At 33.9% G+C, this 27,357-nt stretch overlaps 2 protein-coding genes across 3 annotated transcripts; one reads left to right on the top strand and one right to left on the bottom strand.

Annotated features, from left to right (window-relative positions):
- Positions 1-8,106: 8,106 nt before the first annotated feature.
- Positions 8,107-16,390, bottom strand: LOC141394949 (dolichyl-phosphate beta-glucosyltransferase-like). The gene is made up of 6 exons (XM_073970129.1): positions 16,144-16,390; positions 15,904-16,078; positions 15,152-15,357; positions 8,942-9,129; positions 8,629-8,766; positions 8,107-8,571 (listed from the first exon to the last, which is right to left on the bottom strand). The coding sequence occupies exons 1-6, from the start codon at positions 16,213-16,215 to the stop codon at positions 8,358-8,360; spliced, it is 993 nt and encodes a 330-aa protein (XP_073826230.1). The 5' UTR covers positions 16,216-16,390; the 3' UTR covers positions 8,107-8,357.
- Positions 16,391-22,803: 6,413 nt separating this feature from the next.
- Positions 22,804-26,547, top strand: LOC141394947 (epsilon-sarcoglycan-like). 2 transcript variants are annotated; one of them, XM_073970127.1, is made up of 5 exons: positions 22,854-23,629; positions 23,689-24,123; positions 25,554-25,664; positions 25,761-25,901; positions 25,966-26,547. In XM_073970127.1, exons 1-5 carry the CDS (start codon positions 23,037-23,039, stop codon positions 26,075-26,077), a joined length of 1,392 nt encoding a protein of 463 aa, XP_073826228.1. In that variant the 5' UTR covers positions 22,854-23,036; the 3' UTR covers positions 26,078-26,547. The 2 variants fall into 2 exon arrangements, with proteins under 2 accessions (XP_073826229.1, XP_073826228.1); XM_073970128.1 differs by lacking the exon at positions 25,554-25,664 and having other exon boundaries at positions 22,804-23,629.
- The last annotated feature ends 810 nt before the right edge of the window (positions 26,548-27,357 follow it).

Raw genomic sequence — 27,357 nt, 5'->3', positions numbered from 1 at the left:
AGTTGTATTATTTGGTAATGTTTGTGTGGCGGGCAGTTGTCAATAAACAGCGAAATGTAATTTAATCAAACGGAAACGTATGTTTTTTTTCACTGAAAGAACGAATCAATAATGGAAATTATTTTATTAAAATTTCCCACATATTGTATGGGTAACTTTGTTGTTTGCTTTCGTTTTCACTGACAAAGTTTTTTTAAATATTTATGTAATATGCCTTTTCATGCAACCCTGTTTCTACCGGCTAATTGTCCAGTGAAGTGGCAACACTATTTTTATTGTTTAACCCTTTCATGACTGACGACATTTTAAGTAATAAAACACTATACAGAAGATATCTGTAGTGGAGTTCTGTAAAACCATGGTATAAGTAAAGAGGTAGATTTAAATGAAAAAAATCTATAGAACCCTTGTTTTTCCTGAATTCATAAAACTTCAAAATTAGTAAACAAAAAGGCAACATGTGGGTTTGTTTACAAAATACCAATTTTGAGCATTTTATAAAAAACGCGAAAAATGAATGAAGAGCCAAGGTTTCTCCACATAATCGAGTTGTGGATATGATAAAATGTTTGTTTCAGTAATAAGCTGAAGGATTTCTTCCATACAAATGTTTTAAAAACAATTTTGAAAATCATTGAATTCGATTGTTTTTAAAATTGTTGGCAAACATCACACACACAAACAAAGATTGTGTATATTGTTTTGACGTTTTAGGAACAGTCGAAAGAAAAAATTTAAATTGACTGGAAGCTTTAGCTAACCTTTATTATTAAACCATGTGTAAAACTAGATTTAGACAATGCACTTATACGACGATTAGGTGCATTATCTCGATTTTTTTGACATATATTGTATAAAAAAAACAACTTAAATCGATTGAATTTCCTCATTCATTTTTTGGTTTTCGACAAAAATCTATAAAATTAACATCCTGTTTCACTATGTCGAACGAAAATGAAAACTATAGAAAAACTACTAAACTCGAGTATGATTTTCAAATTTTGTCAATATTACCATGAAAAGTTTAAGTCCAATTAAATATGCACATTAAATGATTTCGTTTTACAAAATCCTAGAAACAAATGAAGTGTATTTACATCTGTTTTTTGCGTCATTTGCTTAGGCACACAATCGCACATAGTCCCGGTCCACACAAGCGTGAATTTCATTAAAAAATTTCATGAAATTAGGTGTTCTTAGGTTGAATTCCCCTCTATAGCATTTTCATGATTTTACTCTTCTATGGAACTCGATTTATAGACGCATAATTTCATGTCAAAATTTCAATGAAATTACTCTAGTGTGGCCCGGGACATACACACGGATGCAATAACACATACACACGCACACAATAATTTTAATTCCGAAAAATAAGAATTTCACAACACTAATGTTTACCAACTAACTAGACTTAATTCAAAATTAAAAAAATATAAATTTTTTTAACCTGTTATTTACACTTTTGTCATCGTTTCTACAACACACACAAAAAAACAAAGACATCATAAAACAGTTGCATTTTTTGGTAGTTTATGACGAAAAAGCAGGGTTGCGTATAATAGTATGGTGTTTTCGTGCGTAGTTTAGAATAAATAACGCAGCTATCGTAATTTATTTTTGTATGGTAAATGACGCAAAATGTTGCCTGTTTTAGTCCCGGGCCACAATACAGTAATTTCACTGAAATTTTGATATGAAATAATGCGTCTCTAGAAACAGGCCCTAAAACGCAAAATTATGAATGAAAAGTTTAAACAAAAGTTGACAGCTCTGTTGTTCTCCCGTTTAGACTAGTCATTTTAAATCGACTCGATTTCTAAATCCAACTTTCAAATCGTAGTTGTTTAGACTAGTCTAAAATGATATAAGATGCCAGTCAGCTGATCTTTGTTTACGTATACATACGCGAATTTGCAAAAAAAAAAAACAATTTATATTAAATTAAAGCTACATCCATTTTATTTTTATTTAATATTTTTTCTATTTTCCCGCTTCTGTTTGTTTTTGTTTATTTGTGTTTACAGTTATTTGAAAAATGTAAATAATAGGGTTATGACTTTTTTACAACCTCACATCCCTGTGTCATATTTTGATGACTTTTGCATAAGATTAGATAAAGTCTTAATTACAAGGTGATTCGATAGAAAAAAGCTCACGCACAAAAAGCTTTATATAGTTTTTATAGATAACTTTTTGGAAAAAAAAATTGGAGTCACTTTAAGCACATAAATAACTCAAAACAATCGTTAAAGCCACTCGACATATCCAGAATGACATAAGCTTTTGTTTCTCACCAATTTTATCGTCATATTGTTACATATATATCATTTTATATCATATATAGCTTTATTCCATGTATCACATAAATTGAAAGTGCTTTGTGTGGGACCTTTTTCAATATTTAAATGGAATAAAAATTATTTTAGTCATTAATAGGCAAAATGTCACTTATTCGTGCAACAGGAAAAACATTTTGGAGCAAAATTTTAATAGGCAAAAGTTCATTCACTCTCGCTACAGGAAATCATTTTTGAGAAAAAAAGATCAAAAAGTCATAACCCTAGTAAATAAACGACACATGAACATAGTTGCCAATATTGCATTTCTATCGAATGCAATAGTTGCATTTTTAGGAGCAAAAAACACTGTTGTATATCAAAATATTTCGATTTAACATGTGATTTAAAACAAATCCAAGTTTTGAGTTGATTTATAGCTCATTTAGACTAACCATAAATCCTCGACTGGATTTAATAAATCCAGTACAAATCTCATTGCATTTAGATATACATATTGGAGGATTTAAATGGCAGTCAGCTGATTTTTGTTCATAGCACAATTACCAAGGTAGATGCATCAGCCCATCTGAACGAATGTGAAACGTCAAAAGAATTTTTTGCAAATTGAATTCGTCTCAAAAAACATACGTCAAATTACAAATGTATTGTTTAATACTGAAAATGTTAGCACATTATGCTACTAATGCTTACTAAAAAGCAAATAAAGAATTATTTTATCGCAGTTTGTCCATCTAAAATAAATAAACGAATTATTTTATCGTTTAGACATCGTAAATATTAGTCTTGGTTGATTAAAATCAACCTTGTACATCAAAACAAATTTAATTTTTCCGCCTTGTTTACAAATTTTTACATTTTAAATTATTTTTAGTGTAGCAATTCACCGATGCATCTACCTTGTTTCTTGTGCCAGCTTGCAACTTTTTGTATTTTCTAGCAACATGTTGCAAAAAACAGAGGTGTATACGAGGATTTATGCCAGATTTAAAACAAATCCACTCAATAGGAGGATTTATTTTTGTATGGGAAATCTGGTAGATTTTGGGTGGATTTAGCAAATAAAACCTGATAATGCGCTAAATCCGGCTAATGGTGTCATATCTAAATGGCATATTAATTTTGTATGGTAAATTAGGGTGGATTTGGGTGGATTAAGCACTTAAATCGAGATAATTTCCTTAATCATCGTATAAGGGTATAGTCTAAACGGGCTATAAAGGTGAGAACACAATGGATTTTTGTTGCTTATTTTTTCGGCCTCGCGTCAAAGCGCAAAAGTGAAATTGTACTGTTTTCAATAGGAAAAGCCACAACGAAGCGAGGCTTTAGGCCACAAAGTTGAAGTTTGAAAGTTTGAATTCTTCGCCTGGCTTCATTTTTGACATTTCGTTTCGACATTCAATTTTATATAAACACGTGTTCAATCTGAAAAATAGAATTTGGCTGTAATTTTTATGATCGGTACTAATATTTACGAATAATTTACTATTTACGAATAATTCATATTAAAAAATTGAATTTTATTTGATATATTGAAATAATTTGGTCTGTTCCAGAACTGAAAATATCTACTAATTTTTACTATTTTTTTCGATATCATAAAGGAAAAATTGTTATCGTAGTAAAAAATAGTAGCTTCTTGCAGGTTCTGGAACAGAGCAATAATGTTTATAGCGCCCATGCATTTTACGCTTCGATGTGTGGTACCAAGAAATAACCGACCTAGTGAAGAAATAAGCTTAGCAGGAAAGTTAAGATAAGAGCTGACTGTGTTCTCACCTTTAGTGACTAATTTATTTTGGTCGCTAACTTATAGTACGATTATAGCATGTTATACCACGGTTACACTTAACCGGATTAAGCCAGCAAACGTCAAATAAATCCTCTCGAAGTTTGTTAACCCGGCAAAAAAACTCTAGTGTAACAGTAATATTAAATTAAACGCATTTAAAACAGGTGTTTTGGGAATTTACGTCGTTTATTTGACAGATATTAGGTCTGTTCGATAACACAAAAGTTTGTACAAATTTGAAAAAGCCTTTAAGGCCTGGGTACATAAGTCCCGGTCCACACTAGAGTGATTTCATTGAAAAAATTACATGAAATTATGCGTCTCTAGATCGACCTCCATAGTAAAGTAAAATCATAAAATTGCTGTAGTGGGGAATTCGATTTAAGAACACCTAATTTCATGAAATTTTTTAATGAAATTCAAGCTAGTGTGGACCGGGACTAAGCTACCTCGCCTGCTTGCCTTGCTTGCTTCTGATAAAAGAATAGACAAAGACGTATAGCAATAAAGACCCAAACAAATGCATTTTCCAAAAACATATGCTAATAGTTCCACATTTTGGTTTCAGATGGCTACACAACACACTGGAATTGATAACAGCAATGCCAATCGTTTTTGATTCCCATTTCTCGCGGCAGAAAACATTAACGTCGTGTTTTGTGGCTGAAATATATTTCTTCACTATTTCTTATTTTTTATTTAATAAAAAAACAAAAGTCAACGCCGTAAAATTTGAGTTTTAATGTTTTTCTTGTCAATATTCCAATGAGTAACAGCATGGTTTAATAAGAAAGGTTAGCCAAAGCTTTATGTCAATTTAAATTTTTTCATTCGAGTATGCCTAAAACTTCAAAACAATATAAACAAACTGTGTATGTGTGTGTGTGGTGTTTGAATAATATGCCAAACAATTTTAAAAACAATCGAATTCAATGATTTTTAAAATTGTTTTTAGACCATTTGTATGGAAGAAATTGGTGAGATTTGCATTGAAACAATCCGTTTATCATATTCAAAACTCGATTATGTGGAGAAAGCTTAACTCTTCATTAATTTTTCGCGTTTTTTATAAAATGCTCAAAAAATGTATTGTAAACCAAACAACTTGTTGCTTTTATTTTGAAGTTTTAGGAATTCGAGAAAAACAAGGGTTCTATAGATTTTTTTCATTTAAATCTACCTCTTTACTTATACCATGAGTAACAGTTTTCGTTTAACAGAATGTTGCTATGATATCGTAGCAACAGAGGTTAACTTCCTCTACAGTTAATTTTTCACAATTGACTTTTCCTATCTTATAATATTGACATCTTTGGAATGGAAAAGAAAAGGGCAATCTAGTTCGAAATTGGCTCGGCCTCCTTTATTCTTTTATTTTTATTATGTCAGAAACATGGTACAATTACATAGGTAGATGCCTCAGCCCAGCTGATCGAATCTAAAACGTCAAAAAACTAGGAATTCGCCATGAAAAATCAAAACAAGAAACCACATGATTCGGTAAGTAGGAGATAGCATGTTTTCACCTTATAGAAAAACAAATGCGATAAAAAGAGACAACAACAGACCATGGTATAAGTAAATAGGTAGATTTAAATGAAAAAAATCTATAGAACCCTTGTTTTTCTTGAATTCCTAAAACTTCAAAATAAAAGCAACAAGTGTGTTTGTTTACAATGCATTTTTTGAGCATTTTATAAAAAACGCGAAAAATGAATGAATAGTTAAGTTTTCTCCACATAATCGAGTTGTGAATATGATAAACCGATTGTTTCAATGCAAATCTCACCAATTTCTTCCAGACAAATGGCCTAAAATCAATTTTAAAAATCATTGAATTCGATTGTTTTTAAAATTGTTTGGCATATTATTCAAACACCACACATACATACACAGTTTGTTTATATTGTTTTGAAGTTTTAGGCATACTCGAATGAAAAAATTTAAATTGACATAAAGCTTTGGCTAACCTTTCTTATTAAACCATGCAACAGACCATTTGGCGAAAATTTTGACAGTTTACATTACAAAAAAAGTTGCTTTCTTGTAGCAATTCGCCGATGCATCTACCTATAGCTCTGTTCCAGAACTAAAAAGTTTTTACAATTTTTACCACTTTTACACATTTTGCGTTCCCGTACACAACATTTATATGAAAATAGTTTACGACTTTCACAACTTTTACCACTTTATAAAGTACGGGAACAGGCCACATGTAATTGTACCATGGTCAGAAATGAAGCAGGAAAGCAAGGCAACCAGGCAAAGCAGCTTATGTACCCAGGCCTTAAGAAAAGGTTGTTCGATAACAAACTTGTTTACTCAAAGAGAAATAGCAAGTACTTGCAATAACTTGATATTACCTTTAAAGCGGGGTACACACGATCAGTTTTGACTGTCGACTTTTTCGGAATTATCGATATCTGTCAAACAGTCCAACAACCACAAAATATTTTGTGGTTGCCTGATGACTGACAAAAGTGAACGGCAACCGATTATTTGAGCAAAACTGATCGTGTGTACCCAGTTTTACTTGCGAAATCATCGAACATACCTATTCTATGGAATTAGGTTAAATGACACATTTTTTATAAAACGTGTTACATGTAAAATCCGCTTTATAGCTTTTTGCCGGGTTATTCATTACTATGTTTACATTTACGAAATCCACTCGATTTCAACTGTCAATTCCTTTGTGTATACGTCAAATGTAAACTCATCTGAAATCGATTCGATTTCATTTGACGTTTGAGCAATGGAATTGAGTAGTTGTTCAACGAGTAGTTGAACATCCCATCCATTTCCTGGAGTACTTTAAATCTCTATTAGTCGAAATGTTATAAGTTTATATCGTTTTTTTTTATAATTACTACCCCTACTTTTACAGATAGTAATTATTTTTGTTTGAGTAGTTTAAATATTCCTTACTTATTACTTTACTTTATATTAATTTTGTTATATAAACATTATAATGTAGTATACAGCTTAAGGTCGAAAGACTAGGCAAATATGAATTGAAATAAATAAATAAAAAAAAAAATAAATAATTCACGACATGCGTGACGTCGATCACTAATAAAAATAAAAATAAAATGTCAACATAGTACATGTTTATGACGTTTACGCAATAGAAATGACATTTGAAACCCAGTGGGTTTATTAAATATAGTTATATTTAAAGGTACTATTAAATTTAGGAAATGCACTGGATTTCAAATGGCAATTACATGCGTATGCCCTAAATAAAATCTAATGGACGTATAAGCTCCAGTTTGAACTTTTAATTTTTTGGATGGGTGGGATTGGATTGACTTCAAAATGAGTGGACTAATCCGGATTTAACAAACCGACTGGGTTTTAAATGTCAATTCCATTGCTTATATTTCAAACAAATCCTCATAAAGAAGGTTAACCCTGCAAAAAGCTCTAATATAAACAGCATATAATAGTACGTTTATATACTAGTATTTTGTAAATTTTTTTCGCAAACTAATGATTATCACTAAAAGTATTTTGTTACCAGGAATAAGACATTTGTGGGACACTGTACAACCGGATTTAACAAACCCACTGGGTTTCAAATGTCAATTCAATTGCTTTTACCTCAAATTAATCCGCATTAAGAAGGTTAACCCTGCAAAAAGCTATAATAGAAACATGGAACAATAGCGTGTTTACATTATAGCTTTTTGAGGGGTTAACCTTCTTTATCAGGATTTAATTGTCTTAAGCGGCGTTTGCATTAGAATTTTTTTGCTGGGTTAACCTTCTTTTTATGGGGATTTATTTGACATTTGCTCTATTGAATTGGCATTTGAAACCCAGTGGGTTTATTAAATCCGGTTATGTGCAAACGGGGTAGTATACTACAAAGATAATGCGTGAAAGCCGGACATGCAGCCGCCTCAATTCATATTGGGCCAGAATTGATGGCGCGATACTTAACCAGAACCTGATAACTGAATAAAACTATAAGAACAAACATCCAGTGTCCATTCATAACAACCCCATTCATTTTTTCTAAAAGTAAAAGCTTTTATTGCAATTTTCATTTTGGTCTTATCATTTTTTTTTTATTCTAGTTAATGGAAAATTTTCGAACAGTTAGAGATGTACTCTCATCTCTCTTCTTATGCGAAAGTATAAAAACTGAACTTAAGATAAAATTTCATACATTTTTCTTAGCATAATTTTTGTTTTTCTATTTTCAAAATAGTAATAGTAGGGTGCGTAAAAACAGGAAGAAATAAAGAACGTTTCAGATATTATTCTGAATGGGCTTTGGTGGTGGTGGGATCGACAATTTGCCATGCACCAATTGTGTAACGGAACCAAATTAAAAATAAATCAACACCCATTTGTATCCACGACCAGAATGGTGTTAATTTTGAACCTTCAATTTCTTGCCATTTAACGGCAACTTCACGTACTGGAATGTTTAGGCGTTCAACAAGATATAAGAGTTCGACATCAAAGGCCCTGTAAAAAAGAAAGTTATGGCTACTTTTGTCAAATTTTATAATATATATTTCCTACCATCTCTCCACATGCATAATGCGGAAAAGTTTCTTAGCTGCCGATCTAGTTAACAGTTTAAAACCACATTGTGTATCTCTCAGGGAACGTACAGCAAATAACCATACAAGAAAATGAAAGCCATGCATTAAGAATGTTCTGAAAACGTGTAAAAAATAAAAATGTTATGCATAAATTAATTTTGGGAAGTAATGGCGGTTAAATGAAAACTACACGTGAGTGAGTTTTGATTCTCTGCCGTTTCAACTTAAAACAGAAAGTGAGAAAACTCACGGGGAGTTTTTATTCCGAATAAACCCCAATGTGTTCTTACCTGAAGGCACTTCTTGTGGCAATGGCTTCCTTTTCTAAATGTGCTCTTGAACCAATCACAACAGCATCCTCTTTCCAGTCGCTGTTAATTGTGCCTAAAACTTCTATTAGTTTATCCAAATCGGAAAATGTGGTTGCTCCATCAGCATCAGCGAAGAGTAGATTACGACCACGAGCACTTAGCATGCCCTAAAAAAAACAAAGAAAATATATTGAAAATTTGAGTGTATAATTAATGCGCGTCAGAAAAATTGTAAAGAGAAGATGGTAAAATTACAAAGAAGATGGAACCGATATTACCGGCTGAACATTTTTAGACAGTAGAATTCTCCATTGGTGCGGATTTATCTGGCTTCAGAATCCGGATATCTAGGACCACCTTTTCCAAGAAGATGGAGGCGATAGGTTACCGGCTGAATTGTTTAGGCGGTAGAATTCTCTATTGGTGCAGATTTATCGGGCTTTAGAATCGGAATATCTAGGACCACCTTCCAATGTCCAAGCCTGAACAAAGTTCTTGGGATAGTTTGTTTTTGGCGATTGTGAAGGAGAGGCAAATCTTGCAAATCTCTTTTGAGATATTTGCGTCTCCGAAAAACAGCTCTCTTGGCCCTGTTTTGTGATGATGAATGTTCAATAAATTGACAGTAGCACTGTGTAGCACACTTTTAGCCTTCGAAACACAGGACATCATCAAAGGCGATAGCAGGAAGATTCTGATTAATTTTGAAACCAGATAAGCTCTTTATTGTAATTCAAAGCTGCTTCGAAATACAGGAATACAGGAAACAGTTCGGAAAATGTAACCCGACTTTGGGGAACTTACTGTTTCACTCTACCTGTCTCGGACTTCCTGTTCCTGAATTGCACGTACGAGCTGTTTCCACACACGGTTTCAAACTTGGCCGGAGGGTAGTCTGCTCGATGTCCTCAAGCAGCGAGGAATGTTTGACAGTATCAAAGGCTTTTGATAAGTTGAGCACCACCATCACTGTTCTATCACACGGTTTGCACTGATTGAGTCCTCGGCTAATATGTGTGGCGATGGCGTGCAGCGCTTTTGTAGTGCTGTGCTGCTTATTGAACCCATGGTGATGATCAGCAAGTGGATAGCTATTTCTGACGCTGGGGAGGACTAAAGCGAAATCAGTCTGTACGATTCACCTTTGCTGGCATCCTGGCCTGGTTTCAGTAGCAGGACCACCCTGCCAATTTTCCACCCTTCCGGAACGATATGAGTGGCTAGCTACGGGTTGCGAACTTTAGTGAGATACTTGACTCCCGGCTCATCCAGTTGTTTCAATATTATCATGGAGGTTCCATCCGGGCCTAACGCTTTGGATAATTTAGCGTTTATGGTGGTTCCTACTCAGCAGAAAGAGATCTAAGTCGACGTATTACTCTTTTCTTCGCTCTGTCGCTCCCGGAATGCTCGACAAACTGTTGATTATAATAACTTGCGCACCTCTTCTGATCAGTCTGCCAAACGTGACCTAGATCCTATCTTCCTTCTTTCCAAGGTCCGAGAGTGACTTAGCCGTTGTCCACAATTCACTTCTTCCGGCTCCAATGTTGCAACTCTTCAGATAAGCTTATGCTTGCCGACCAGCCTGTTAACTTCTAGTTTTGTCAACTCCCCGAATCTGGGGTTGGCACGACGAAGCTCAGTACGCTCATTTTCTAATAATGTCGCCTCTGCTGGGAAGTTTAGTCTCACTTCGGATATTCGACCAGCAGGTGTATGGCGAGAGGCTGCAGCAGTAATGATATTTCGGTACGTCCTTTCTGCTACCCGAACTTTAGTAGAGTTGGGCAGATCTCTGAAGCAGTGATTAGTGAAATCTCTGAAACTCGACCCATTAGCTTTCCCATTATTGACGATAGTGCGGCGTTCAGAGGTGATGAAATGAGAGGTGGTCTGCTAATGGAGACAATTATGGGGAAATTGTCTGATCCAAGAGAAATGACGGGTTGGTAGCTGACGTCATTTGTCAGACCAGGTGACACGATAGTTATGTCTGGCGAACTGTGACACTATCCTCTAATTGAGGTAGAGGTGTCCTGATTGACCGAGCCAAACGTATAGATATCAATCTGCTCAGCCAGTCAGTTCTTGGACCGAATGCCACATCTCATGATGCGCATTGAAGTCCCCCATGACCAGACGATTATGACCTTCCAAAAGCGGGCTAATGGAAGGTTCGTACCCTGAGATACAGATATTTATCGGCGGGATTCATACGTTCAGCGACTCTATCTTGAATTGCAAAAAGTGTGCTTTTTCAGGGATTGGCAGGTGTAAAGTGCTGCGTGTGTAGCTGCTGTTTGGGGGACTTCGGATGAGTAGCGTATTTTGATGACGACAACGGCTCACTGAGCGCTGTGTTCACGCAGCATGCAGCAACATAGTCCCTCTCGCAGTCCCTCGCATGGACGAGTCAAAAACAACCCCTGAGATGCACCCACTTTCGATATCGAACCTGAGTTTTTCTCCTTCCTGTGTTTTCCCCTGGCTTCTATAGACCCTTTCTAAAAGAATGGGTGCTTCTATAGACCCTTTCTGAAAGGAAGGGTGCTTCTATAGACCCTTTCTGGATGAAAGAGTGCTTCCACAGAAATGTTCGAAAATATCGGACTATTCAGCCACGATCACTAATTTCCTACAAAGTTTACAGTATCTCTGTTCGCTTCTTGACGAAATTATCCTAGAATTTCACATATCCTTCAAAGCCAGGCATATCTCGATAACTGGCGTTGACCATGATTAAGTGTCGATCGATAAAGAAAATTACAGTTGATTCCAATAATCTAAGCAGCCAGTGGCAATCGGTCAATGAAATAACATCCTGGATATACCACTTGATGTCCTTCCGGAGATGTCGTTGTTGTTGTAACTATCTGTTTAAATATTCGAAAATCAAATGACAAAACGATTAACTCCAATGGCAAAAAATATCTAGAGTTTTGTAGTGATAAAGGTCTTGTCATTTTGAACGGGCGAGCTAGTGGAGATGAAGAAGGTAAATTTACTTTTGCAAACAAAAATGGAAGCTCCGTAATCGATTTGTGTGCAGTAACGCCTGAAATACTTGACATCCTGAGCTCTTTCGAAGTAGAAGATCATATATGGTCGGACCATTTTCCATGTGTACTAAAACTCTCAATGCCATATACGAATTCCAAAAAGAAGGAAAATTTCAACCTTGTGCCAAAATTAGAATGGAAAAATGGAAACAAAGCTGTTTACCAAAACGCTCTGAACCGAAAAGTTGAAGGGCTCTCTTCAAATCCGATTCTTAAAGAATTAACTGATGCAATACAAGAAGCTTACCCGAAAAATGTATATAATAAAAAAATTACGTTCAAAAACAAATGGTTCGATATAGAATGTTTTAAAAGCAGAAAGAAATCGCTGCACCTTCTAAATAAGTTCAGGAAATCCGGGAACTCAAATAATAGGAAAGCATATGTCGATCAAAGGAAATTATATGATAAATTATGTAAAATAAAAAAAGCCGAGTATTATAAAAGCCTGGAGGTAATATTAGACAGAACATCCGACAGTAAGGCCTGGTGGAAACTGGCTAAGGAAATCAGTCAAGGGGATCTAAATACCAACTGTTGCATCTCGGTGGATGTTTTAAAGACATATTTCAAAGATCTCTTGAATCCTATAGTTAACTCTGCTCCGATCCTTTATGCACGACCAAATGCAATAGATGGACTTCTAGATGGAGATTTCACAATTGAAGAAATAAAAGTGCAACTAAGAACACTGAAGAATAATAAGGCACCTGGAGATGACCGGATTCCATACGAGTTTTTTATCAATGCGACAGATGCCTTTTTAGAACGATTATGTAAATGCTTCACAAGGATTTTAAATGGATTTAATGACTATACAAATTTTCGTACCGGAATAATATTTCCAATACATAAGAAAGGAGATAATAATGACGTTAATAACTATAGAGGAATCACGTTCATGAACTGCGTTGGAAAACTAATGATTGGTATGATCAACAGGAGAATAGCAAATTGGTCGGAAGAACGACAAATACTGAATGAGTACCAGGCAGGTTTTCGAAAGGGCTATTCCACTGTCGACAACATCTTTAACATTGCCGCAATAGTTAACCTAAAGTTCAACGAAAATAAAAAGGTTTATGCCTTTTTTGTGGACTTTAAGGCTGCTTTTGACAGAGTACCAAGAGATCTTCTAATATACAAGCTCTATGAAACGGGCTTGTCATCAAAAATTGTATCATTTGTTGAAGAGATATATAAGAACACAAAGTCAGCAGTATGGTCAGGCACACAACTGTCCGAATATTTCGACACCAGTACAGGAGTAAAACAAGGATGTCTACTCTCGCCCATTTTATTTGCCATTTATCTAAATGACCTTCATGAACACCTAGGTGGAGGCCTCTATATTGGACAAACAAATGTTCGCCTACTTATGTATGCGGACGATATTGTGATAATGGCTGATAATCCGAAAACCCTTCAAACGATGATTGATAAATTAGAAACATACTGCGGAAGATGGGGAATGGAAGTGAACCAAGGAAAATCGGAAATAATGGTATTTAGAAAAGGAGGCAAACTCGCTGCAAATGAAAAATGGATATACAAGGGAGAAGCCTTACGAGTGGTAAATGAGTACAAATACCTCGGAATAATATTGACACCAAAATTGTCTTTTAACAAACATCTTACGAAAAAAGAAGAAGCAACTAAAATGTCCATAAATTCGACGTGGAAATCTTTCATCTCTAAACCTTCGATCCATTTAACAGCAAAATGTAAACTCTTTCTAGCAGTTTGCCGCTCAATATATAGTTACGGAGCGCAGATATGGGGATATTCCCATTTCGAAGATGTTGAAAAACTGTATCGATATTTTATTAAGAGAATATTGAGACTACCAGAAAATACTCCGAACTACATAATCGCGATGGAGACTAGATATGAACCAGGATATGTATACACATACTCTCTTCATCTCCACTATATGGGAAAAGTTCTATTTGATTTTAAGAGCAATAGACTACCTCACATACTGGCGCGACAATTGTCAAATAAAAACTTGTCTTGGTATAAATATTTCATGCAGCAACTGCAAGAGCATAACATCGATAGCAGAAATGTAAAAATGGACAAGCATTATTGGATGGATGCAAGTCAAAAACTTTTGGAGGAAATCAAAAACAGGACACTTAACCTACATATCCAAAAGGCTTTGCAAAGCCAACACAGAATATACAGGTTTCTTGATCTAAATATCGGACCCCTTTATTGCCAAAACTACAGCCAAGAAAATATCACGCTCATAATGAAAGCTAGAGGAGACTTGCTATACTTAAACTTTAATAAATACAGAAATGGGATTGAGCAGATATGTTCGTTATGTAATATGGGTGAACCCGAAACCTTGGATCATTTCATCGGTCGCTGTCCAATATTGAAAAGTATAAGGTTCAGATATTTCCACAAACTTGAATTGCTACATAGCGAAATAATAACAATTTTAAATGGTGGTGAAGCTTTTTGTTGGGCTAACCTGTGCAAATTCCTTAAAGAAGCTTTGAATTACAGAAATATGTTAGTAAATGAATTTAACTACTAAATGTTTGAAAATTATATTTAACATAAATCACACAATTTCCAGCTGACGGTTTCATATAAACCTTGCTGTATAATTTCTTTATTGAAATAACACTTGATGTAATAACTAATTATAACGTTTATGAAAATAAAGAAAATTGAATTGAATTGAATTGAATTGAACTATCTGCTTAATCGAACACTGGGTCTATCTCCAGTGCTAGAAAAATGAGTGCTTCGATTGGTTGTCGCCACAAAGCTAATGGAGTTACAAAGCTTCCGAGGAAATCCCTTTTAAGGAATTAAAATGTCTTAAAATACTGGGACCTGGGAAAATATTTGCAAGATACCGATTTAATTTAAATAAATAAAAAGGCATATGTCCGAAATATCTGAAAAGGTGCAATTCAACCCCCAAAGTGAATTTTAATTCCCACCTATTTTTTTTTTTTTATTTATTTTTTTCGACGAAATTTTTAATTGTTTTGAACGTTATCACTGTTAAACGGTATGGTGTCTGATAAGAACGACGGCATTTATCTAAATTACATTTCACCCAAATTTCACAATAGCTGCTTTACCCCAAATTTATTTTACTTACCAATCTTACAGCACCACCTTTTCCACGATTTTCTGTCAATTCTAATACACGAACTTTTTCTGCAGTATATCGTTTGGAATATTTCAATGCAAGTGCCACCGTGCCATCTGAACTGCCATCACTAACGACAATAACTTCATATGTGAAATTGCCTGATTTTGTTTTATTTTCCAAATATTCCAGACATTCATCCAGCATGGAGGGCACTAAAAAATAATACAAGAATGGTTACAAAATTGCGCATATGAAGTTGTGATTAATAATGAAGCTTGCTCTATGTATTTATTCGTCCTTTATGTTGCCACAGATGACAAATGTATCATATTGCACCAAATTTCAAAAAGGCTATGATACATTCATTATCCTACTTTAATTGACAATAATGTGTTTAAATATCTTCCAGTAATCTAACAAATTCCAAAACCCAGCCCGCAAAAACAGCCCAAAAGGCTGTTGCAACATTTTTATGGAAATGGATCTTTTCTTTGTATTTAGGTTTTACTGCAAAGGACCCCAATAAATCTATTCCCAATAATTCATGGAGCATTGCCTTTTAAGAACTTTCAAAATATACCCAATTAAGGGAGTTAAATGGCTGGTGTATCAGTCGCTTCTAATCAGCGTTTAGTCGACCCGCATTACTGCATTTAAACCCCAATTTCTTGTTATTTCATGTGGGAGGAATTGCTTTAGCGAATTAAGTGGACTGACAAACATCCCACTGGGACGTCGAACACCCCTTTTAAACTTACTTCTTTCCTCCTCATTATAGGCTGGAACAATAACACTTAAATCTACGCTGGGCTCATCTTCTATGCTGGGGAATTCAATATTCTTCAATATGTTGGGGTCCAAAAAGGTTTTTTCTTGTTTGTGTCGTTTAATCACAGGCAATGGTGTTGTCACAGACTTTTGTATAATAACAAGCTGCAAGAAACAAAAAAGATAATCTTTGCCGGTGGGTTTATCAAAGGATGAATAGCACAACTTACCGATATCAACAGCACAGTAAATATAACCGAACCGAAGAATGCAATTAATTGTAAATATTCTAAAAATGCCATGTTTCTTATTAATACTGTACAGCTTACTACAATTGCATTATTGCATTATTATTCCTCTCAAAAAACTAATAATTTATATAGACCGCCACGTATTTTTTAGCAGAATAATGTGAAAATTGTGTTTTTTTACTCATCAACTCTTATCAGTATCTTGAGTTGTTCAACGAACCAGTTCAAAGAAAACTATTGGAACTACCTCCAGCTATTTCGACTAGTTCCTTTTGTATAATATATGGTCTGTTCCAGAACGGCAAAAATCTACCAATTTATTTACTAAAGCTCTGTTCCTTTAAGTGCAAGAAATTTCAAGTTTTACCACTTTTTACTCGAAAAGCGTTCCTTTACTTCAGACACCATACAATTCATATGGGAGCAGTTTACACCTTTTACTACTTTCGCCGGTTTTACCATTTTCAAAAGTAAAGGAACAGACCATATATTTTTCGATAACATAAAGGAAAAATTGTTATCGTAGTAAAAAAATTGCAGGTTCCGGAACAGACCAAAAGGTATAACCATGATGCAATTAATAGCCCGTTTCCCGTTCGTTCTATATTCGTTGTTCGACCCATAACTACGAATAAATTACTTATTTCCCCACACAAAATTCTATGAACGAACGACGATTTATCTACGTTGTTCGATTAGAAATACTCTCTGAACAACGAATATGTATGTCCCATCCCTAACAAATGAGAGAATTTATCGGAAAAATTAATTATGACATGTTTAAATTCAAAATTGAAAAATTTGTTGAAAACACAAAAATTTTTAGAAAAAAGGAAAAAGATAAATGAAAATGAATGTACTAAACTTTTTATATAGATGCAGAAGGAAGATGGTTGTGTTTCCTTCTTAATTCCACACACATTTCTTGTCCATTAGTTTAAAATCGCGTAAAAAATCAGAAACAAATAACTGAAAGTCTGTATACACCAACATTGTTTTGACATGTCTTTCTCTCTTTAATTTTTAAAATAGAAACATATAAAAATATAATGAAAATACAAAATTATTCAGAATTTATGGAAACAATGAATGAAATGTGTGTAGTTAAATACAGAAGATACATTTGAAGAAAAGTCTTTTGCTTTTCCTATTCATTTAATGTATATTTTATGTGTTTTCGGTTCAAATTTTCGTGAAAACAAGGAAACAAAAATGAGGGAAAATTTGTGTATGTTTCTGTTAATTACGAATTGTGTCGTGGAAACGGGTTAATTCGTGTACGTCGTTCGACAGGCGAACAACGTAATTGAAACGCTCGTGTGAACATGACATAATAAGGCATGCAATCTGTCATAACTTTTGTTTACGTTTTCATAAGATTAATTCCCAATAACAATGCATTTCTAGCTATATCCTTGATGTCAACAATAAAAACGTTAAGCTGAGTATACATTGCCAGTTTTGAATGACAGCTTTGCTCGAATAATCGGTTGCTTGCCAGTGTGACCGTTCATTTTTGTCATTCATCATGCACCCACAAAAAATTTTGTGGTTGTTGGACAGTCAGGGTGTTGGTTGTATGATGGTATGATAGTGTGAACCAAAAACGTCATTCAAGGAATACATTTGCAGTGTAATTATCAAATAAAAATGAAGAATTCGTGTGTTTTATTAAATTTGGAGAATTACTATTGGAATTGGCGATACCCGCGGTCATAACAAAAGAATTTTGACTATACAGTGAACGGGATAACAAGGAAAAACGCAAATGGTTCTGTGGATGACAACAAAACAAGAAGGAAAAAATAAATTACTGCATTATGCTGTTGAAAAAATATAAGCTGTGTTCCAGAACTAAAAAGTTTTTACAATTTTTACGATTTTTACACATTTTACTCCAAAAACTGTTCCCGTACACAAAAAAGTTGTAAAATGTTCACTTCTCTTTAAACAAAAATGGCGCTGAATGACGCTCTCTTTAAAAACTTTTTACACGACAAATTTGGGCGAGTAAAAAAATAGTAATATGGTTGCCGGCGTCTGATTGGCTGATACACCGACTTTGACATTTGTTCCAGTTTTTTTTGACGTATTTTCCATTTTTCCGTTCCCGAACTATTTCAAAAAACTTGTGTGTAACAACAAATTTTTTGCAATTCTCTCTTTTACGAGTTTTACTATTAAAAAGTACGGGAACGAAGCTATAATCTCCCGGATTTTGAATTGTGTGTGCGGTACTAATAGATGTGGAAATAGCTATACATAAAACCAAATTGTGAAAGGAGTGAATATTATAAAAGGAAAAACGAGATGGTTCTGTGGATGACGCCAAAGCAAAAAGAAACAGATTCGGGTATTGTGCCAATGGAAAAATGTGCTCAATATATTCCAGTGTCTAAATTGAATGTGCTATACTAATAAATGTGCTGTATTAATAAATAAATGCTTGTGGTTTTCCCAAATTCATTATATGTATGTGTATTTTTAATTTAGTGGGAAGTCATGGGTCGCTGAGTAGGGATTTTCATGGACAACATTCCCGAGTAAATAGAAAATAGCCATATATTTGTTAATATGCATCATTTTATTGTTTTTTTTACAGTGTTTTATTTAACTTGCCTTGGTGTGTGTTTAGTTCAAATCTGGTAACACGGTTGCAGTTGACCAATCGAACTAAAACTTTGCACACTTCTCAGATTTGGATGACAATACACGAATATGAAATCAAAACCAATATTGGTCCATTTATACACTGTTTTACAGTGTTTTATCTAATTTGCTTTTCAAATCTGGTAACTCATTTTTCACATAGTTGCAGTTGACCAATCGAACTTTAAATTTGCACACTTTTTAGATTTGGATGACAATACATGAATATGAAATCAGAACTAATATTGGTCCATTCTTACAGTGTTTTTACGGTGTCTAACTTGACCCCCTTTTCAAATCTGGTAACTGATTTTTAGCACGGTTGCAGTTGACCAATCGAACTAACACTTTGCACATTTTTCAGATTTAGATGACAATACATGAATATGAAACCAAAACCAATATGGGTCCATTTTTTCCTATAGCCTCCATATAACGGTACCACCCGACTACTGGTATTTTGAGTATTTTGTTCTCCTTTTTAGCCCGAATTTGCTGTAACTTGGCATTTGGAGTTCTCAATAGTCCAGGAACTTCCCCACTAAAAATTGTGGACGTAGGTCAAGGTTTAATAGAGCATCCATCTAACTGTACCACCCAATTTCAAGCATTTTAATCTACATTTTCTGCTCAAATGGACTGTAATTCGGCATTTGGGGATCTCAGTGGTCAAACAATGTATTTACTAAAAAGTTAAAAATAAAAAATAACTAAAAAAAAAAAATTTTGTGTTTTATTTAGAAATGCACTTAAAACTAAAATATAATTTGTCGCTTAGCCTCAATACATATATTCTTACTCATGATAGAATCTCTCAAATAAAACGCTTGTCGTTTAATTTTGCCACCATTCCTAATTTAAATGCAAGCGTTTTATTTAAGAGATTCCATCATGAGAAAGAATATATGTATTGAGGCTAAGCGACAAATTATATTTTAGTTTTAAGTGCATTTCTAAATAAAACACTGAAACTTAATTTTTTTTAATTATTTATTATTATATTTATTGAAACAAATTTTACAATTTGACTGACGGCTTGGCATCCAACATGAATGATAGTGTGACCGCTCCGTAAAACCCAACAAAACTGAAGCAATCGATATTTTCGAAAAATCGTCAGTCAATACTGACAATAGGTGTGTTCGTTTACTCAACAATTTGTACAAATTTGTACAAGTTCAGTAACTTCTTGTAATCGGCTAAGGTCTTTTGCATTGTACTGTAGAGTAAACGAACAACATCCAGCAACAATTTGTACAAATTTTGAGTAAACGAACACACATTATTGGTCTGTTCCAGTACTGCAAGAAACTACTAATTTTTACTATTTTTTCCGATAACATAAAGGAAAAAATGTTATCGTAGTAAAAAGTAGTAGCTTCTTGCAGGTTCTGGAACAGAGCAAATGTGTACGGCACTTAACTTTGATAAAGCTGATGTAACATGAAAACAAGAGTTTTGTGTGTCCTATATATAGGACATTGGGCATATTTGGGTTAATTGCATAATGTTCTGCGCAATTTATGTTTAAAGCAGGTGCTCTGTTCCAGAACCTACATGAAGCTACTATTTTTTACTACGATAACATTTTTTCCTTTATGTTATCGGGAAAAATAGTAAAAATTAGTTGATTCTTGCAGTTCTGGAACAGACCAAGAGCAATAATAAATTGAACAATATTTTGTAGAACATTTCATTCTTCTAACTCAATGCCTTTCATGTCCCTTTCGTCCATGGCTGCCAGATTTGACGATTTATCGTCATTTTGACGATTTTTTGGTTAAAAAATGGTAAATGACGATTTGACGATTTTTACCCAAAAAATGACGATTTTTGGATATTTTGCTAATGCAGTCATAAAAAATGTTGTAAAATATGAATTTGTAAAAACTTAGTTGATTTTAAAAACTAATTGTTAAACAATAATCACATACATAACCTTACCATAAATGCCCGAAGACTTAACCCACAAAACCAAAACTTTACAGGAGCAGCAAAAAATATCAATTTTATAAGGGCGAGTATTTGGAGTATTATCAATCATGTACGAATGGTAGTAAGTAATGAAACTAAAACCGCAAAAACGCTTGGTTTTGGGATCCGTAATTACAACAACATCTGCAATGGTATCCCATTTTTCTTGAATAGGATCGTTATTTTTGAACGTAGAAGCTTCAAATTTTGATGGATTCTGTTCTGGGCAATTAACTGCGTTAACTTTTATATTGAGCTTTGTGCAGAAATTTTAAAAGTTTAATAGATTTGATTTTGGAAACACATCCTTAACGAATTTTCACATTTTGTCAACAAAATGAAAATCAAAAATTGGATTAAGAATTTCGAGAACTATGTACATCTTTTGGATTTTGAGGAAATGTTTGAAAATAATGAAACGGATTTATTTTGCATTTTAATATATGATTTGAAACGTGTTGATTGTTTATATGTTTTTCTTGTAATAACAACATTTTTAAAGAAAGTTACCACATTCGTCAGCAAATTTTAAACGTGTTTTCAACCAAGTAATTCTTCACAAAACGAAATATGTATCGAAATTCTTTTCGTAACGATTCAAGGTAGAGTATATTTAACAAAACAAATTGCTTGACACATTGATTAAACACGACTAGTTAAGAATGTTAACTCAAATATTTATTTACAAAATCATTTAATTACTCATTCAATTTAATACTGATTTAAGGTATCCATTTAATGTTTATTTTAATAAAAATATTTGACGATTTTAATTTTAAAAATCGTCATTTTGACGATTTTCCATAAAAATAATCTGGCAGCCCTGCTTTCGTCCTTTATTTCATGAACCGTAGTGAAAGTACCACTAGATGAGATTTTTCAGCATCCAAATATTCTGCACAAATGTTGCTCAGAAGATTTTAGGCACGGTTCTCTTTGACAACTAATCGATTTTTCCGGTTTTCATTGTCATTTTTGACATTTATTCGGACTTGGTTCAGAATTAAACTATGTTTTGTTTTTGTTTTGTTTATGTTTTGTTTTTTTTTCAATAACAATTGGTTATTGCTTATGTAGACATCTGGGGTGCTTCTGAAATATTTACCACAAATAGCTCTTGTAATCATGGACACGTTAATAACAAATTTTCTTGGAGGATAGATCCGGTTATCTGTTTTCGAACCGGATATTCCGGCATTAAAACCGATTTTTGAACCGGTTTTAAGTAACCGATTAAACTTATATGTATACCATTAAAAAGCTTATAGAGTTTTCAATCAAATTAAATTGATTCGCTTATGAAAACTTTGTTAGTTGCAGTTCTAGAACAAAAAAAAAACGTTTTTAAGGAAACATATCAGTACGCGCGAAACATATCACGCCCCAAAAATGCTGCTGCACAGTGCAATAAGTCTGTCTGGTTACTTTTCCAGCATGAATTGTCCAGCAAGAACATTCTCAGAGAGTAAGGAGTTTTTATTGTTTTTTGCAAGAAAATTGTAAAAAGTAAACAGACACCTTCCCAGCAAAAACCAGCAAGCAATCAGCTGACTTGCCAAAACAGAACCGATCAAATTTCGAACTGGGTTGCCCTTTTCTTTTTTATTCTTTTATCAGAAGCAAGCAAGGTAAGCAGGCAAGGCAGCTTATGTACTCACCCCTTAAGACTGTGTTATTTCCACAATCAAATAGTTTTTAATTTTCACAAAAAAAATCAACAAAAAACTAAAAACAGAAGAAGAATTGCTAGTGCTTGCTAGAAGAAATTTGTCCAGCAAGAATTTGCAAACTCTCAGTGAAAGAACTGTCAAAATGTCTCTCTCGAATCGCTCCCTTTTGCTGGTTTTTTGTGTTAGCAGACGACTTCCAGCAACAATTGGTACAAGTTGTTACAAATTTTAAGGTAACCAGACAGACCTAATGCAAGCAATTGAATGTCTCGGTATTTAAAGAACATGGCAACACCGTCATTTTTGAGTGGTTTGACCGTTATGTTGTTCTCTGTTTATGTCTCTCAGTTGGCAAATTCATGTAAACAATTTGCGTTCTCTTATCCCCACTCTGTCAGTTGCCACCAAAATACGCCTGCCACCCACCAAATTTCTTTTCTTTCAGATACACACAGCTAACACATTTTTTTGTGTGCTGTCGTAATTTGCAAAAATTATATCTTTAAACAACAAAGTGAATAAAAAACTATTAAAATATAGTAAAGAAGATAAATAGAAAATTAAAGACAAATACTAAAAATGCTATTTAAATCCAAAATAATATTTTTGTGGCATCTGCCAACGACCTTGCTTTTATTTGGCTGTCTGTGTGCTTCGACCTCGTACGGTCAAATCGTGGGTCAAGCATCCGTTGGAGAATTGTATACCTTTAAAATTGAACCGTCCATGTTTAATTGGACACATCAAGTGATTAACGAACAATTTCGTTATACGCCATCGTTAAAATCATATCCTGATTTACCTTCATGGATGCGTTACATGTATAGCCATGAACATCATGCCGGCTTTTTGTATGGAACACCTCCTGCCCGCTTGGCTGGAAAGAAAATCACTTTGGAAATTGTGGCATTAAATAAGCAGAACTATGAAACAAGGACAGCTAGATTGGATATAACAATTGCGTCGAAATCACATTCTCCAAATGTGGTGCAAATGAAAATCGATAATTTAAATTGGGTACATTTAATGGATCCAGGGCGTGTGGAAAATTTGCGTAATATATTCCGCAAAGATCTGTGGCCAGAAAGTGAAGCAGATTTGAGTTTAGTTTTTATGGAATCAGCAGTGAATATGGGTGGACGTTTGCCGTTAAGGCCACAACAACATGAGGGGTAATTATGGTGATAACATTATAAAATACGTGTTAACCAATTGTCTTTTATTCTTGCAGTGTCATTGTCCACTTGGGAAGCTTTGCCAAATTTTCCGACCGTCTCAATCAACTGCAGGAGGAAGTTCGTCCACTTTACAAATTACCCTCTTGCACGTATAAACGCACCTCGGTACAGAAAATATTTGAAAATGTTGGTTTTAAATTGGATTGGTGTGCCTTTAAAATGGTAGGCACCACTGATTCGGCTCCAGAAGTTTTACATCACAATCATGATGCTAATGGAAATAACATCAATAATAATAGAGTTGTTGGTCAAAGTGAAATGTTAAATTTGAAGAGGCGTACCGACCGTTGGCATGGCATGGCTAAAGAAGATGTTCCCATTAGGAATTATATTGATGAATTTGCATTTGCCTTTGCAATACCAACCGTGTTATTTGGTCTACTTTGTGGTATACTAACGGCTACACTGTGTTTCCGTCATCAGAAATTGTAAGTAAATACTCTTTTTAGCGACATCGGATTCCTTATTTGTGATCTTCTATTTTAAGAGATTCGGTGGTGTTGGGAGAACACTTGAGCATGTATATTTAGGCACTAGGGTGCCATGTATTTCAACAACTTTTTGGAATGGAAATTTCATGAAAGTGCACTTCACATCGATGTCCCTCCCATTCGAATAGTTGTTGTTGTAGTAGCATTTAAACCTACGTAGAAGAATAGGTTTAATGCTGGGTTGGCAGCCGCTGGCCGAAACACTATGGTTCCGGGTCAATCCGGTACGAAAGAACCCGCTGCCGTGGGATTCGAATAGTAGGCGTCTCAAGTGTTATGTACTTATTTATCTAGTTCTTGTCAAGTTGACCCTCAATACTCCCATGTCATCATTGATTAACAGCAATCCTTGGGTGACTCCAGCCTGATTGAGAGGGATTGATACGTCACCAATCACAGATAATTTGTAGTATTTTTTAAAGAATTCCCCTGATAAAATTTGATTTTCGTCCTGCCAAGAAGTCGACTATGAATAGTGGAAAAAATGTAGTGACAATTGATTGACTTGAAGCTTTGGTTCATGAAGTCAAATTTTCCAAAGAGGTACTTCTAAACTGACTGGATTTCTCTGCCAAGTAATAGCCGGTTTATATTATAACTTTTTGCCGGGTTAACCTTCTTTATGAATATTTATTTGACGTATACTCAGGGGAATTCACATTTGAAACCCAGTTGATTGGTTAAATCCGGTTATATATTAACATACTGTTAGATTCATAAGGAAAGTTGAAGAAAGTATCTTCATTCAATTTCGCAGAAGAGGCAACGGATCTAGAAAATAAACGTTATTACCTTCGCTTGCAGGTGGTATCACCACAGTTTACGATTTATGAAACAGGAGTCGAGTATCTAACTAAAGTTCTTCACTTGTTCCCAATGGACAGTCAAGGATGTGGACAAAGGTGAATCGTATAAACCGGTTTAGGAATTTAGAAGAAGAATGTTAAAGCTTCCTAGAATTGAACAGAGAGATCATAAAGTGGGGTGAAATCTGCGGAACTTTCTAGCATATATTTTTCCTGAATTGCACCATGTCCTTACTTATTTATGCAGGTGGTAGCACAATCACGATTTCTACTCCGATCGTTGATGACGTCTGTTAGGTCCTTTTAGGGTCATTTTTACTTGATCGGAAGTATGAACATAACCATCACTAAATCTAGGGCACAGCTGTTGATAGCGACGGGTCGATGATTTTTGCATTTAAATTAAAATGTATTTTATTTTTAATTAAGTATTTTAATTTTTAATTTTTTAGTTTAAAAATTTATTTTTTTAATTAAAAAAATAGTATATTTTTTAAATATATAATTTTGCTTATTCGAACGTTTATTTCCTTTTTATTATTTTTTTATATTTTATTTTAGACATGATCCAAAATCTGAATTCTTTTTTGATAATATTTTCCATATTTGTGAAGAAGAATGTTTAGAATCATCACATGGTTCCGACAGTGAATCGAAACAAGATCGTGAAAGGTGATAATTTTTTTATTATTATTTCTTAATAATACTGCAATAAATGGTAATATTTTGTAATACTAAAAGCGCATTTTTAACTCCTTTATTTTTCAGCTATAAGGAAACATATCCCACGACATCATCCACGGTACAAATGGTGCAGTATTCCGATACAAATTCTCAACCAGTTACCACTCTAAAGAGTCTCAAGGATCCCAATTGTTTGTTGGATAACACAAGTGTTCGATCGCAAAGGTATGTATGTAAAGACATATTTCATTTAAAAATGCCTATGCAATAACTCTAAAACCATTTTTAGCCCCACCAGTTTCTATCAAACGGATAGTCCATCCAATACTTATCTAAGGCCCAAACCTCCACCATATAAAGGCGGTACTTTAACACGCAGCAGCGGTGGTGTCGATATATGACAACCAACATCTACTAGTCCACGCATTTTGTATTGTTAAGTGGATAAAGTTAAATTCAAAATCAAGAGGAATAAGTATGATGATGTCTTTATCTCTAGTCATCAGATTTAGCATATTTTTCACAAATAGAAAAATTCTTATATTATTACATTATTTTGAATATGACAAAAAGTATTTAAAAACATCAAAATATACCAGAAATCAATATGAATTTTGTAAACTATGCTAAATCCGATATCTATTTATCACACAAATACCACATTTTATATCAATATTCCCAATTAAGGGTGTATCAATAAAATATTAGAACAATGTATGTATATCATCGCATATCGTATACATATGTATATCGAAAATTTATTGTATTCATGGTAGATGTTAATATGTAGTCATTACTGAGATTATATTTAATCAATTTTATAATAATCAAAAATAAAACAAATAATTGCTTGAAATTAATAAGCGTAAAATTTTCTCTAAAATTATTGGAAATTATGAAAAATTATTATATAATCTGTCCACAGAATGTTTTCAAGAACAAACGTTTTTATAGCTACCTAAGTGGGTTTTGCATCCCAGCACATTTTCGTTTTAAAACTACCACCATCAGTTTCAATACTTTTATACAGCTAAATAAATATCAAATATGTTCCCTCTTACAAGCAAGTACATTCCAAATACAAACACATTCCTTTTGTAGATGGAACAACTATTTTAAAATGCATATTTTTACCACATGGACAAACAGCTTGTTCTCATTTTTTTCTACCTGGAACACACAACACATACATACAGGGGATTCTTTTGTATATTTTGTATTTGTGTAAAGGCATATTGTGGGAATTTTTGCCTTGCCTGCATAATTCTCAACCTTGAAATATGGATTAAGATTATCGGAAATAACAACAAACTATACAATGTATTGCTATAAGAAGACAAAAATACTTAAAAATTTCAAGACGTTCAATACCCCATTTGCACTTTACCGGATTTAATCTCAATTCCATAGCACAAACGTCAAATAAATTCTCATAAAAAAGGTTACCCCGGAAAAAATCTCCAATGCAATCGCCGTTTAAATGTGGAATTTATATGTTTACCTTCCATACAAATTTAAGGTTTTCTAAATAAAGTTAGAAAAGAATGACCATATATAGAGGCTAATAAACGGTTTCCTATAAAATTGTACGACATCCACAGAACCAAAGAACGTAGCTATTTATACACTATGTAGTTAGTTATACAGAAACAATGGTCTGTTATCTCCTTGCATTTCACAG

This window comes from Musca autumnalis, unplaced genomic scaffold, assembly GCF_047663935.1.
Source record: "Musca autumnalis isolate F117 unplaced genomic scaffold, ASM4766393v1 scaffold_2, whole genome shotgun sequence".
Taxonomy (NCBI): Eukaryota; Metazoa; Arthropoda; class Insecta; order Diptera; family Muscidae; genus Musca; species Musca autumnalis.
Note: the sequence above shows the minus strand (reverse complement) of the source record. Positions and strands in the feature narration are given on the sequence as shown.